Here is a 12,396-nt window from a genome sequence, read left to right on the forward strand (position 1 = left end):
GATGTTGAGGTTCTCTTTAGGAGTGACCAGGATGGACAGGATTAGGAATGAGCACATCAGAGGGACAGCTCAGGTCGGCTGTTTTTGGGGACAAGGTCAGAGAGGCCAGATTGAGATGGTTTGGACATGTGCAGAGGAGGGATAGCAGTTATATTGGTAGAAGGATGTTGGAGATGGAGCTGCCAGGCAAGAGGTCAAGAGGAAGGCCAAAGAGGAGATATATGGATGTGCTAAAAGAGGACATGAAGTTAACTGGGGTGAGAGTAGAGGATGCCGAGGATAGAGTTAGGTGGAAACAGATGATTCGCTGTGGTGACCCCTAACGGGAACAGCCGAAAGAAGAAGTCCCAGATGAGTTTCATTACAAATTAAAGACGTATTACATGCTTGAAGTATAATTGAAGTATAGTATTATTTTTGAAAAGGTATCAATAAAATAATAATTAAAATAATTTCAGATTTAGGTTTTTTTCTCATCTTTTTTTGTGTTCCAATGCAAACAAAAGAAATAAACATGAGAATACCAAAGAATTTGTGATTGCAACAATTTTCTGGGAGAAGTGGTTCCTTATCTGGCAGAAATGCAGGCCTGCCAATATTTTTGGCCATGTCTATAGCTATTAGCTTAAAAAGCTTGCTATAGTTAGATTAGATTAGATTCGATTCAATTTTACTGTCATTACCCATGTACAACTACAAGGCGATGAAATACGGTTAACATAAACTGGTGATGGATGACAGACTGCGCAAAGCTGAAATGATGGCTTCTTGTGCAACTTTATGCTCATTTAGTGGGGGGTTTGATAGTTTACTCTTAGTGACTTTTTACTTGTGAAGATTTTATTGCACATAGAGTAACAAGCTTAGGTATTGTCACCTCAAGTAATGTTTCACTTCACCCAATGTGAGCAAGAAATGCTTACACTGTAGAGTACTGCAGTGGTGTGCAAATTTTTAAGACACAAGAGCATCATAACAAGAGTGGAATGGAGTGTGGCACAAGAATAATTTTGTCTTGATGATTTTGTTTTCATAATTGTTGGAAGCCAAAATTGTAACTAAAATTAAAATTGCAGCCTTACAAAATAGGTGGCATTATGAAGAAAATCCATCCATTGTCTATACTGCTTATTTCTGAATAGGGTCACGGGGAGGCTGGAGCCAATCCCAGCTGACATTGGGTGAGAGGCGGGGTACACCCTAGACAGGGCGTCAGTGTATCACTGGCCTGACATGCAGACAAGCAACCACACACGCTCACACTCACTCCTAAGGGCAATTTAGAGTTGCCAATCAACCTAAGCTGCATGTCTGGACTGTGGGAGGCAGCCAGAGTACCCGGAGAGAACCCGTGCAGGCACGGAGAGAACTTGCAAACTCCACACAGAAAGGGCCTGTGTTGGCCGCAGCCCTAACCCGCTAGCCACTGCGCTGTGTTGCCGCCCTTTGAAGAAAATATTTATTAATTTTAGTGAAATCATAATCATTTAATTTATGGGAGTTTTAGTCAACAAAAAAACGGATGGAATTTTTTTCAGTGACATTTCAGTTTCATTTTCGTCCTGCATTCGTGTCAGTTATAGTTTGAGTATTTGCATTTTGAGGCTACAATGGTCATCATTTGTGTTGTGTACAGTTATGCAGGTTACAGGTGTCGTTCTTGTCTGTGCGGCCGTGGTTATTAATGGCAGTGGAACACATCAAAGGCTAAATCAACTTTTGAACAAGAGATGCTTAGGTAGTGGAGGAAACATTTACTTTTTAGGAGCCACAGTTAGTGATTCCACAGATGCAACTTTACACTGAGATGGTTTTTATTTCATGTGGATTTGTCCATATTTCACATTTTCATAACATTTTTATTATGTGACAAAAAGTAATATTTGTCATAGTTTTCATTTTCAAAGATGACTTGTAGTCTTGTTTTTCTTGTGAAAATAGTTTCAGTTAATTTTTTTGTCATAGTTTTTGTTGTTGAAATTAACACAGGACCTCGGATCTGTGCATTTAAGATGGATGTATACCAAATGATATTTACCAGCTTTAGTCACACAATTAGAAATAGCATATTGTAGTGGTCTACAGAATTTGAAGTGTGTGTCTATACATTTGTAATGCTGTATATTGAGCTTGTGTCCTAAATCAGCAACACCTCAGAATTATCAGTGATACCTGTTGTTTTTCTATGAACTATGCAGGTGATTGAAAATCACAGCAGGCAGCAGGAGAGACAAAGACAAGATGACACAACAGAGCTGGAACAGAGAGAAGAGGAGGAGGTGGCAGAGGACGAGGAGGAGGATGAGGAAGATGAGGAGGACAGGGTGGAGGAGGGAGACATGACTAGCCCCGAGGTGTCATTAGCCTCCCAGAGCAGCCCTTACACTGATGGCCGCCTGGTGAAGTCCCACAGTGAAGCTCCAATTGGGTCACCTAAAGGTTAGTGAACTTCACTGCTCAGTGTCCAAAACATTGTGTGACTCATCTGCATACTAAAAGCAAGACTTTTACTTTTTATGTGTCCCAGTGGCATGGAGTATTCTGGAAGAAAACATTACAACCCCAGTTTCATCAGTCACCTAATACAATACCTCCCTATAACTTTTAACTGAGCCTGAATTTAATTTTCTTATTCTCTTTTGCTTCGGTCAGTTCATCATTATGTGTTTGGCCAATAAATCCTGTGTAAATAAGGTTTAAATGTGGAGAAAAAAACAGGAAATAACATATATAATATAACAAGTCAACTTATTGACTTTTAATACCATGCTATTAAATGAATAGAATAGATTAACTAATTCAGGATTTTAATAAATAACCTTTTCTTTTGCTTGTTCACAAAGTAAAGTGATTTTTGTCTGCTTTATTTTTTGTGCATTTATTAACTGAGGTCTGACAAGTGCTGCGTGTCACCACATTCTAGTAATATCATGTTTCAGCAGAACCATCCAGAGCTGAACAGCAGAGAAATGGGTGAACAGTCTTTGGCAGATGTTATCACTCAGCAGGGCAGTGATACTGAAAGTTTGCCAATGTTGTGCTTTGACTGGACTTGCTTGCGGTTTAGATGGAATGTACACCAACACTGAGTTTGGAAACATGCACATACTTACAGTAAGATGTTTTACTGAAATAATTTCAATTAAAGGTAGAAGCAAGTGTAAGGGATATGTTTCACGTTTTAGATTCCTCAAAGCAGCCACAATTGGCCTTGATGACAGCTTTGCACGCTACCATAATATCATAACCAGCAACTAGAGAAATTTTCTCTGTGTGTTTGTACTAGGGGTGTAAAGGTGCACATATTTGTACCAAACCATTTGGTGCAGAAGTGTACTGAATGCAATCTTTATTAGTATTGAACAATCAGCTTGTTTTGCATGTGGAACAATTTTTCAAATCTTTCCACATTAACACATTAAGTGGCACACCAAAGTGCAATAATGGTAAATTGAGATTTCAGACATTTATTAATCATCAGCATTTTTTGTCATCATTAACTGCTGTAGAACCATGCAATGAACATTTTCTACCTGCATTGTGGGATTGTTAGTAAAAGTACTGTACATGGCATGTACACTACTTTTTATGTTCCATTGTGGAATTTTTGAGTGTACTAATGGATAGATTTACAGACAGAATTCTGACACCACTACAACATGGTGAACACACTAGGGTGAATAGAGTGATTTCAGCCACAGCAACACATACCACGCTTAGCTTGGCCAATCCTCTGGCTAGTGAATCTCATGGCCAACTAGACAGCTCTCAGTCAGAGAGTGCAAACTCCGCCAAGGGTAACTCAGTTTCCCTATAATGCCATATAAGTAATAATCACATGATAGTTTGACCCTCATATATGACAGCTAGACTATGACAACTTAATGTTGGCATTTAGACTGATGCTGATATCTTTATTAGTTTGAAAACGGTTCAGTTCAATTCAGTTTTGTTTGTGTAGCACCTATTCACAACAGTCATCTCAGGGCACTTTACATAGTAAGGCCTAGATTTTACAGTATTATAGGGAAAATGCAACAAATCCCCCTTGAACAAGCACTCAAAAAAACTGATAGTCATGACAGACATTCACTTATTGATTTAGGGCAGAGGTGTCAAACTCAATCGCACAGGGGGCCAAAACTCAAAGCACACTTTAGGTCACGGGCCGAACAGGATAAAAATTTATTGAACAGACTAAAACTAAATGTTTTTTGAACATAAATATGAATCGAAACAGACAGGGTACAACATTATTCCAAAATAAATAAACTTGAACTTAAAATCAGCAACCGTATTTCTGCTAAGGCTTACATTTGCAAACACCTGCTTTTTGTCTGGACACAAGACGTCTTCGCTTTGGTGAAAACGTCTGCTGTGATGTCAGATTCCTCTTCAACTCCTCTACCTTTTGTAGCTTCTGCTCTGCATTCACGTTTTTCAGCTTGTCCTGATGTTTTGTCTCGTAGTGCCGTCTTAGGTTATATTCCTTAATTACATCCACATTAGCTCCACAAATAAGACACACGGGTTTACCGACAATGTCAGTAAACATATACTCAGCCTCCCACCGGTTTTGAAGGGCTCTGTTTTCAGAATCAACTTTTCTCTTGGCCATTGTTAGGGGCTAGCTTTGACTTGAAATTAGGGTTGTATACATCAACAGATGCTTGATTGATCTAACGTAATTGACGCGGAAATGATCGCAGGTAGCCTATCATTCGGTAAGGCAGCTGTTGCGCTGCATTATGGGATTTGTAGTTTGTGTTATCAGCGCTTCATATCGCCGGGCCATTAAAAAAAAGATATATAAAATGATCTCGCGGGCTGGATGTAATTGTATGCCAGGCCGGATGTGGTCCGCGGGCCTTGAGTTTGACACGTGCTCTACAATGACTGCACCTCAGGGACTCCTATGTTAAACTCCTGAAGTTTGCAGGTGACACAACGGTCATTGGTCTCATCTGAAACGGTGACAAGTCTGCCTATAGATGGGAGGTTGAACAGCCCGTTTTTTTTTTATTCTCGCAATATTATCTTGTTTTCTTGTTTACCTTACGGAGGAGCACCAGTTCAGTTGACGGTGGAATGAGCAAAAGTAACTTAATAATTATTCATGCCTTATATATCAAATTATCAACCAAATTATTAACCTCAATTTTGAAGGATGAGTTCTTGTCAAAACAGTGACCTTGGCTTTACAAACAACCGAATTTTATGCTTTTATAAAAAAACAAAAAAACAAACAAAAAAAAACAACCAGATGGTTACCAAATGGAATGGGACTGAAAAGGGCAGAACACAAAATAAATTGGTTGAATGAATATTAAATAGTCTGATTGATTTGACCCGATAGCCATATCCTAATGATTATGGTGAGAGGGGAATTATGGATTCTTAATAACAAGGAAAGTTGGGAGAAAGTGTTTTGAATTATCATTGCTACAAAAAGGGAAGGATCATGAAAGTTGCTTAATGGGACTCTTGCTTGAATCAGAGCTAAACGACATCAGCTTGGTTTAGGAAAGGGGACTGGTCTTGTCTGTTTGGAGTCAGTTGGACCACAACCAATGACGAACTGGGCTCGGGAGGTTCAGTTGGTTCAGCTCAGTCTGCGTTCCAGAGACTCTTCTGAAGATCAATTCCGAAGAGTTCTTGTCATTGCTTTGGGACTGTGTTTTTTTTTTTGCTCTGAGTAGGTCAGTTCATAGGCAGCTGAGAATGGAGCTGGTCCTTGTGTGTCTAGGGGAAAAAAAAAAAACTACAAAAATGAACAAACATCTAACTATAAATTTGCTCTCAAAAACGAAAGTAGAAAGAGAGGAAAAGAATTTGCACGCACGATAACTTTGGAAAATTGTACAGAAACGAGGGGCAGCGCCCTGAAGTGAAAGGCAAGAAAAAGAAAGTTTTGTCACAGAGTTCTGCATCTCTTGTTTTAAAGTACCTTCTCCTTGAACAAAGGAGTGTTTGGGTTTTTATATCCCAGGGGGATGGCAGTATCTAGGGGTCTTGATCACGCCCCAAGGGATCAGAAAACCTCTAAACTTTCACAAATTAAAGAATATTGCAGGGCATAATTATTAGGTTAGCTCCTCACCATAATCTTGACATGAGAGTGTATGGTGTAATAACTTGTATTCAGTATCATATAATTCACATACAGACAATTCCCTAATTATCTAATAAATGCATAAACCTGCATATCTAAAGTGATGTGGACTGCAGGCACCTTGATTCGAACCTTCAACCTTCTGGTTGGGAGACAACCACTCTACCCACTGAACCACAGTCTAGGAATCATAAGTAGACCTGCACTCTTGAGAGTGAAGTGCTCTGTTGGGATGATAAGGCACTATGAGGTCATTAAGATATAATGGAGCCTTGTGATTAAGGGCTAATAGTATTGCCTAAAGAGAGCATGTATAAAGTGAAGAGAACTGGACCTAGGTAACTTTAATTTGCATAGAAGATTCATCATTAACATAAACAAATTGAAATCTTTCTGATAAATAAGATTTGAACCAACTTAGTGCAGTTCCTTTAATCCCAATAACATGTTCTAGTCTCTGTAGTAAGATGTTGTGATCAATGGTGTCAAAAGCAGCACTGAGATCTAAGAGGACAAGTATAGAGACGGGTCCTTTGTCTGAGGCTCGGAAGAGATAGTTGGTGACTTTCACCAATGCGGTTTCTGTACTATGATGGACTCTAAATCCTGATTGAAAATCCTCAAACAAATCATTCTTGCGCAAGTGGTCACATAACTGCTTAGCAACAGCTTTTTCAAGGATTTTAGAAATAAAGGGGAGATTGGATATTGGTCTATAATTAGCTAGGACACCTGGGTCAAGAGTAGGCTTTTTGAGTAGAGGTTTAATTACTGCAACCTTAAAAGCCTGTGGAACATAACCTGTTAATAGAGAGAGGTTAATCACATCTAATATTGACATGTTGATTAGGGGTAAAACGTCTTTGAGCAGTCTGTTTGGGATGAAGTCTAAGGGACATGTTGATGATTTAGATGAAGCAATTGTTGAGGTCAACTCAGAGAGATCTATGGGTGAGAAGCAATCTGAATATAAATGACATACAGATGTTTCTAAAGCCGTTGTACTTGATGATACATCTGTGAGAGTTGTGGGAAGGATCTCATTAATTTTTTTCTCTAATAGTTGTGATTTTATTTGTAAAGAAGCTCATGAAGTCATTGCTGCTGAGATCTAAGGGAATGTTAAGCTCAACAGCACTGTGGCTCTTTGTCAGCCTGGCTACAGTGCTGAAAAGAAACCTGGGGTTGTTCTTATTTTCCTCAATCAGTGATGAATAATATGTGGTTCTGGCACTATGAAGGGCTTTCTTATATGTTATTAAACTATCTTTGCAGACTAGGAAAAGCTCTTCTGACTTAAGTGGAGTGCCACCTTCTTTCCAGTTTTCGTGATGCCTGCTTTAGGGAGCGGAGCTGCGAGCTGTACCATGGGGCTAGCCTCCTCTGTTTCACTGCCTTCTTTTTCAAAGAGGCAACAGTATCCAGTGTATTACGCAGGAAGGCTGCAGCACTATCAACAAGATATCTACTTGTGTGGGAGTAAAGTTAAGGTGGTCGCCATCCATTGTGTTGGCAAATGGCACTGAAGTAAATATTCATGGAATTATTTCCCTAAATATGGTAACAGAATTGTCAGACCTCTACTGTGGTGGAATTGTTTCCCACACAGTATATAATCCATTAATATAAGTTCAAAAGTTATTAGAAAATGGTCAGACAGAAGAGAGTTTTGAGGAAAAACTATCATGTGTTCAGTTTCTATGCCATATGTCAGAGCCTGATCAAGGGTGTGATTAAAACAGTGAGTGGGTTTATTTACAGTTTGGCACAAGCCAGTTGAGTCTATTAATGAATTAAATGCACTTTTGTGGTTGTCATTGTCAGCATCTACATTATTATTGATTATTACATGATTATTTTATATGTACTAAGCACTAAACCTCTGAATAGTCGGGTGGATTCATTTAGATTGACATTCTTCCTGCTGTAACCAGGGTTCAGTAAGACAAAATAAATTAATATGATGCTTACTTATCAAATCTTATCACTAACACAGATTTAGATGAGACAGAGCTGATATTTAATAGTCGAGCCTTTCCCTGGTTATTGGAGTTAGTTGTTAGTAGTAGTTTGCAGTGGTATTCTATTTTACAAACTGTTGATGTACTACTAAACTTCAAAAGTGAGGTACGTACAGTACTGAATCATAATTTTGTGTACCGTTACACCTATAGTTTGTGTACTTGCATGTATTTTATCTCCCTTATTTGTAATAATTGATGCAGCATACAAATGAACTTACAATAACTCTCTTCCTTAACTTGGCGTTTTCTTTCATAACCCTTTTAAAAGGTAAAAATAGTACATTGCACTCTAAAAGGAGCATATTGTTAAAAACACACAAAAGCAACAATCACAAATAAACTACCTTCTGCTTTAATAATCTTTTTATTTTTGTAAGTGCAAATAAAGCAGTTGAGAGCAAATCTGTAGCATTTTATTTGTTGCTGTAAAAACTGAAAAGGGTATTAAAATAGGCAGTTTTGTAATTGCATTGAGTGTTTGTGTGACTCGGTCCAAGGTTTCTCCCGACATTTTTAATCAGAGAACTACTTTCACAAAATGAAAGTGGCTGAGAGCTACTCATTTTTAATTTTAGGCTACTAGTTATATTTATTAACATATTGTATCAAACCTTTCAAACACATATCCAAACCAAACCAGCTGAATAAGCTAGTTGTTTTATGTAATCAGGTATTAATATCTAACACATTTTGTATCAAAAATATAAAAAACATTAGTCATCACATAAAGTTGCCAAGCTCACAGGCACCTCTTTTCACAAATGAAATCCTTAATTTATACAGTAGATTGCATGTAGGCAATGGTACAGTAGCTGTGTGATTTTTGCAATTTTGGATTGTAAAAACAAAAATTTGGTTCTTGTAGTTTGAGCTCCTGAACAACATTGGAGGTAATTAAGTTAGGCTGTTTCAAACCCCTTGGTGCCTGACTGCCGCAGTTTGATAAAAAAAAAAAATCACTTACTCAGTCTTAACTAAACACACAGACATAGAATGTGTTAGTTAAATATTCCGAGGACATCATCATCAGATGTCCACTACAAATGAACGTCCACAGCCCTGCCTAGAAATCGTAGAAAAAGACATTACTTCCAAGGGTACATAGCAAACAGCAGTTGCGTAGTGTTACTTTACTGAAAGGTAGCCTAAAAATGCTGCACGCCACAGCATAACTAACAGAACCCATGGCAAAATGCCTCCTGTTTATTGTACATTAAATGTTTATTGTTTCATTTAATTGAAGACTTTTAATGCTTAATGCAGTATTTTCCAAAAGAGGTGCAAACATCAATGAATGGTGTAACTAACATAAACAAACTTGACAGCAGTGTAATTCATTTGACAGTTGATTGGAAAAGGATAATTTGGTGTCAAAGTAGGGCAGGACATTTGTGGAGCTATTTGATTGGATTGCAGTTTGAGCAGGTTTACTGAGCTCTGTTGTGTAATGTTTGTATGCATGAATTGTAGGCTACTGTGTATTCTCTGAACCTTTAGGTGAGCTGCTCAGAATTGGGGAGTGAGCTACTGGTTGTTTGTGAGTGGCTTGTTGGAGCTCTCTGCTCTATCCACATGCAGTAGATGTGTTGTGGTTTGATCTAGCATTGGGAAATGTTGGCAGTGCTGTTCACAGGGCTCTTTATGAACTTTTGCATAGTATTCAGTGTGATGGATCAAGAATTCCTCTCCACATTGATGTCCCGACCTCACCAGCTTGTTCATAACATGTCTTGGTGAGTAGTGTGTCTGTTTTGTTTTGTGTGACTTTGTCTTTTTTAGCACAGCTGGGGAAACATGTGGCCCTCAGCAGACTGCATTAATGTGTTTGTGTAGCTGTTACAGAGGTTGCACAGTTAAATCAGAAATTTTGCAACAACTGCTGCTGTCCCAGTGGCTCATTGCAAAACAAGGCACTAACATTAACTGCATTCATTAATTTCATTCATTACTACAAAAAAAAAAAAAACCCCACAAAATGTTTTAACAAAAGAGCAGTAATGCCATTGGTTTCTACGTGTTGATCACTGTGGTATTATGTGGAACACTGTTTTGACTATATTTAGAGATGCTCCAATACCACCCTCTAGTATTTGTACTCGTAAAAATTCCACCCACACTTCCTGACACCCAAGTTATTAGATGAGGGGGGGGGAGAGCATGAGGGACAAAAGATTAAATCTGGACACACATCTCTGACCCATGATATGATTCTGCTATCCACTACAGAGCACATGCTGATGTTTAAACTTGGTTTTACATGACCGGTGAGGTTATGCTACCACAAATCACTGTGTATGACTCAAGTTTAAGAAGACTTATCAAAAATATTTTCCTTTTTTACAGAAAGAAAAAATATTTTGATATACATTAAAATGCATACAGGGACACAGGCATACAACTTGAAAATGTATTTTATATTTCATTGTGTCTTTAGACATGTAAACCACTAACTTTTTTTAAAACTCAGGTCTTCATTGTGCAGTTTATAACTCGGGTCTTCAGTGTGCAGTTTACTGATTACTTCCTTTGCCACATCAATCTCATTTAGGATTAAAGTTATTTATTTACAAGGTTTTTTTAGAAGAACTTTGATGCAGGCAGTGTATTCTAGAGGAACAGATTCTATAGTTTGATTAATAACCAACTAAACATAAAATCTTCAGTCTTTTTACATGTATATCTTCAGTGTAGAACCACAACTCAGTGTGTACTTATGCAGCCCTTTGCCCCCTCTTATGTGTTCATAACAGATGTGGCAGGTGAGCCTGCAGCCCTCCACAGACAGCGGTCTCTGCCCCATCGGCCGCCCCTCATCCCACTAGTGGCTCGCATGGCTGACCAGAACACATCTGGCACCCTAGCCATGACTGAGAGGGAAGCGTCTCGTCTGGATAAGTTCAGACAGCTGTTGGCCGGTCCCAACACAGATCTGGGTAAGAAATGTTTTGCTCTACATTTCTCAGCTTTTGTCTAGTTTTGCCTTTTTTGCTTTTTGTTTTCTAAGCTCCCTCACCTTTTTTTTTTAAATTTCCTTGCACTCTCTGCTTCTCACTCTTAGTTTGCTCACTCTCAGTTTGCCAGCTGTGCAGCGCTTTTAACGATGCTGTGAGGGGGAAAGTCATCCAGCCATCTGGACATGCAGATTACAAGAAGAAAAAATACCACAAGCAACAAAAGCAAATGACAGGCCTTTGTTCTAACCAAATGACAGGTCTTTATTGTTTATCCAGCCCTAGAGACTTTGTTTGCTATTCCTGTGGCTTGCAGACCTCGCTCTTTACAGTTGACTTTGTGTCCTTTGAAACTAACTTTTGGTGACTGCTACTCAACTACTTGTCACATTAACTACATTGTTTTAACTAGATAAACTCCATCCACATGTTGGTCAGATGAGATTGTAAATTGAACTTGTCTGAGTGCCAATGTTGAATGTTAAGATCTAGCCATTAGTCTGTAATTTACAGACAGGATGTTTTGTGGTGACATGCCTCTGCTGGTCAGTAGGAGCAGTAACTGCCATGCACATGTTACAGAAGCATCTGTAGTTAAATCTAGTATCACAGGAGTACAGGTCAGCCCTTCATACAGAGAAAAAAAAGACAGCTGGACTGCAGTACTCTGACATACTATAGGGCAGCCACAGTGGTGCAGTCTTAACAAGTGAGCACCCATTCCCTGCTCCCTTGCGCCCCAGAACTTGATTTGGTACTGAGAGGTACCGAAATTTAGCTCGTGGAACTCACCTCCAGAATGGGTGGACGACACTGGAAACAAAAGCAGAACCTGTTTGCCCTTAGGTGTGAGTGTGAATGGCTGTCTGTCTCTTTGTGTCAACCCTGTGATAGATTAGCAACCTGTTCAGGGTAGGGCTGTCACTTTTCATTCCAATTTTGAACATATGTTTGAATGTGGTAAAAAAAAAAAAAAAAAATTAATTTGAAATGTAATGACCTGTTTAAATTAAAAAAGTATGCTATGTCAATAAGCGCAACAAGCCGTTTGATGTAATTTGCCTTTTGGTCCAGCAGAGGAGGATGTTAAATTTCACTTATCAGCTTGACCAGTTACATGTCCTGTTGACCTCTCAGTAAAGTAAGCTAGTAAAGGCTGGAAACCATTATAAAGCCTCATCCGGTTCTTTCAAACCAGGAACTCCGAGGGACGACTCAGACCACTTGAGTATATAAAAAATATAACCGTGCTGGTTTATTCAAAGAGTCACAGGCAAGAATTCACACTTCCAGTCCAGAGATCTTCCAA

At 38.8% G+C, this 12,396-nt stretch overlaps 1 protein-coding gene across 5 annotated transcripts in view; it reads left to right on the forward strand.

Annotated features, from left to right (window-relative positions):
• tbc1d22a (TBC1 domain family, member 22a) overlaps positions 1 to 12,396 on the forward strand; it is a 185,689-nt gene that overhangs the window by 13,108 nt on the left and 160,185 nt on the right. For all 5 annotated transcript variants that reach the window (XM_020601293.1, XM_020601292.1, XM_020601295.1 and 2 more), the window contains 2 exons: positions 2,199 to 2,439; positions 10,887 to 11,069. In XM_020601293.1, the coding sequence (XP_020456949.1) occupies positions 2,199 to 2,439; positions 10,887 to 11,069 (424 nt within the window). The remainder of the gene's footprint in view (positions 1 to 2,198; positions 2,440 to 10,886; positions 11,070 to 12,396) is intronic.

The sequence above is a fragment of the Monopterus albus genome, unplaced genomic scaffold, assembly GCF_001952655.1.
Source record: "Monopterus albus unplaced genomic scaffold, M_albus_1.0 scaffold51.1, whole genome shotgun sequence".
Classification (NCBI taxonomy): Eukaryota; Metazoa; Chordata; class Actinopteri; order Synbranchiformes; family Synbranchidae; genus Monopterus; species Monopterus albus.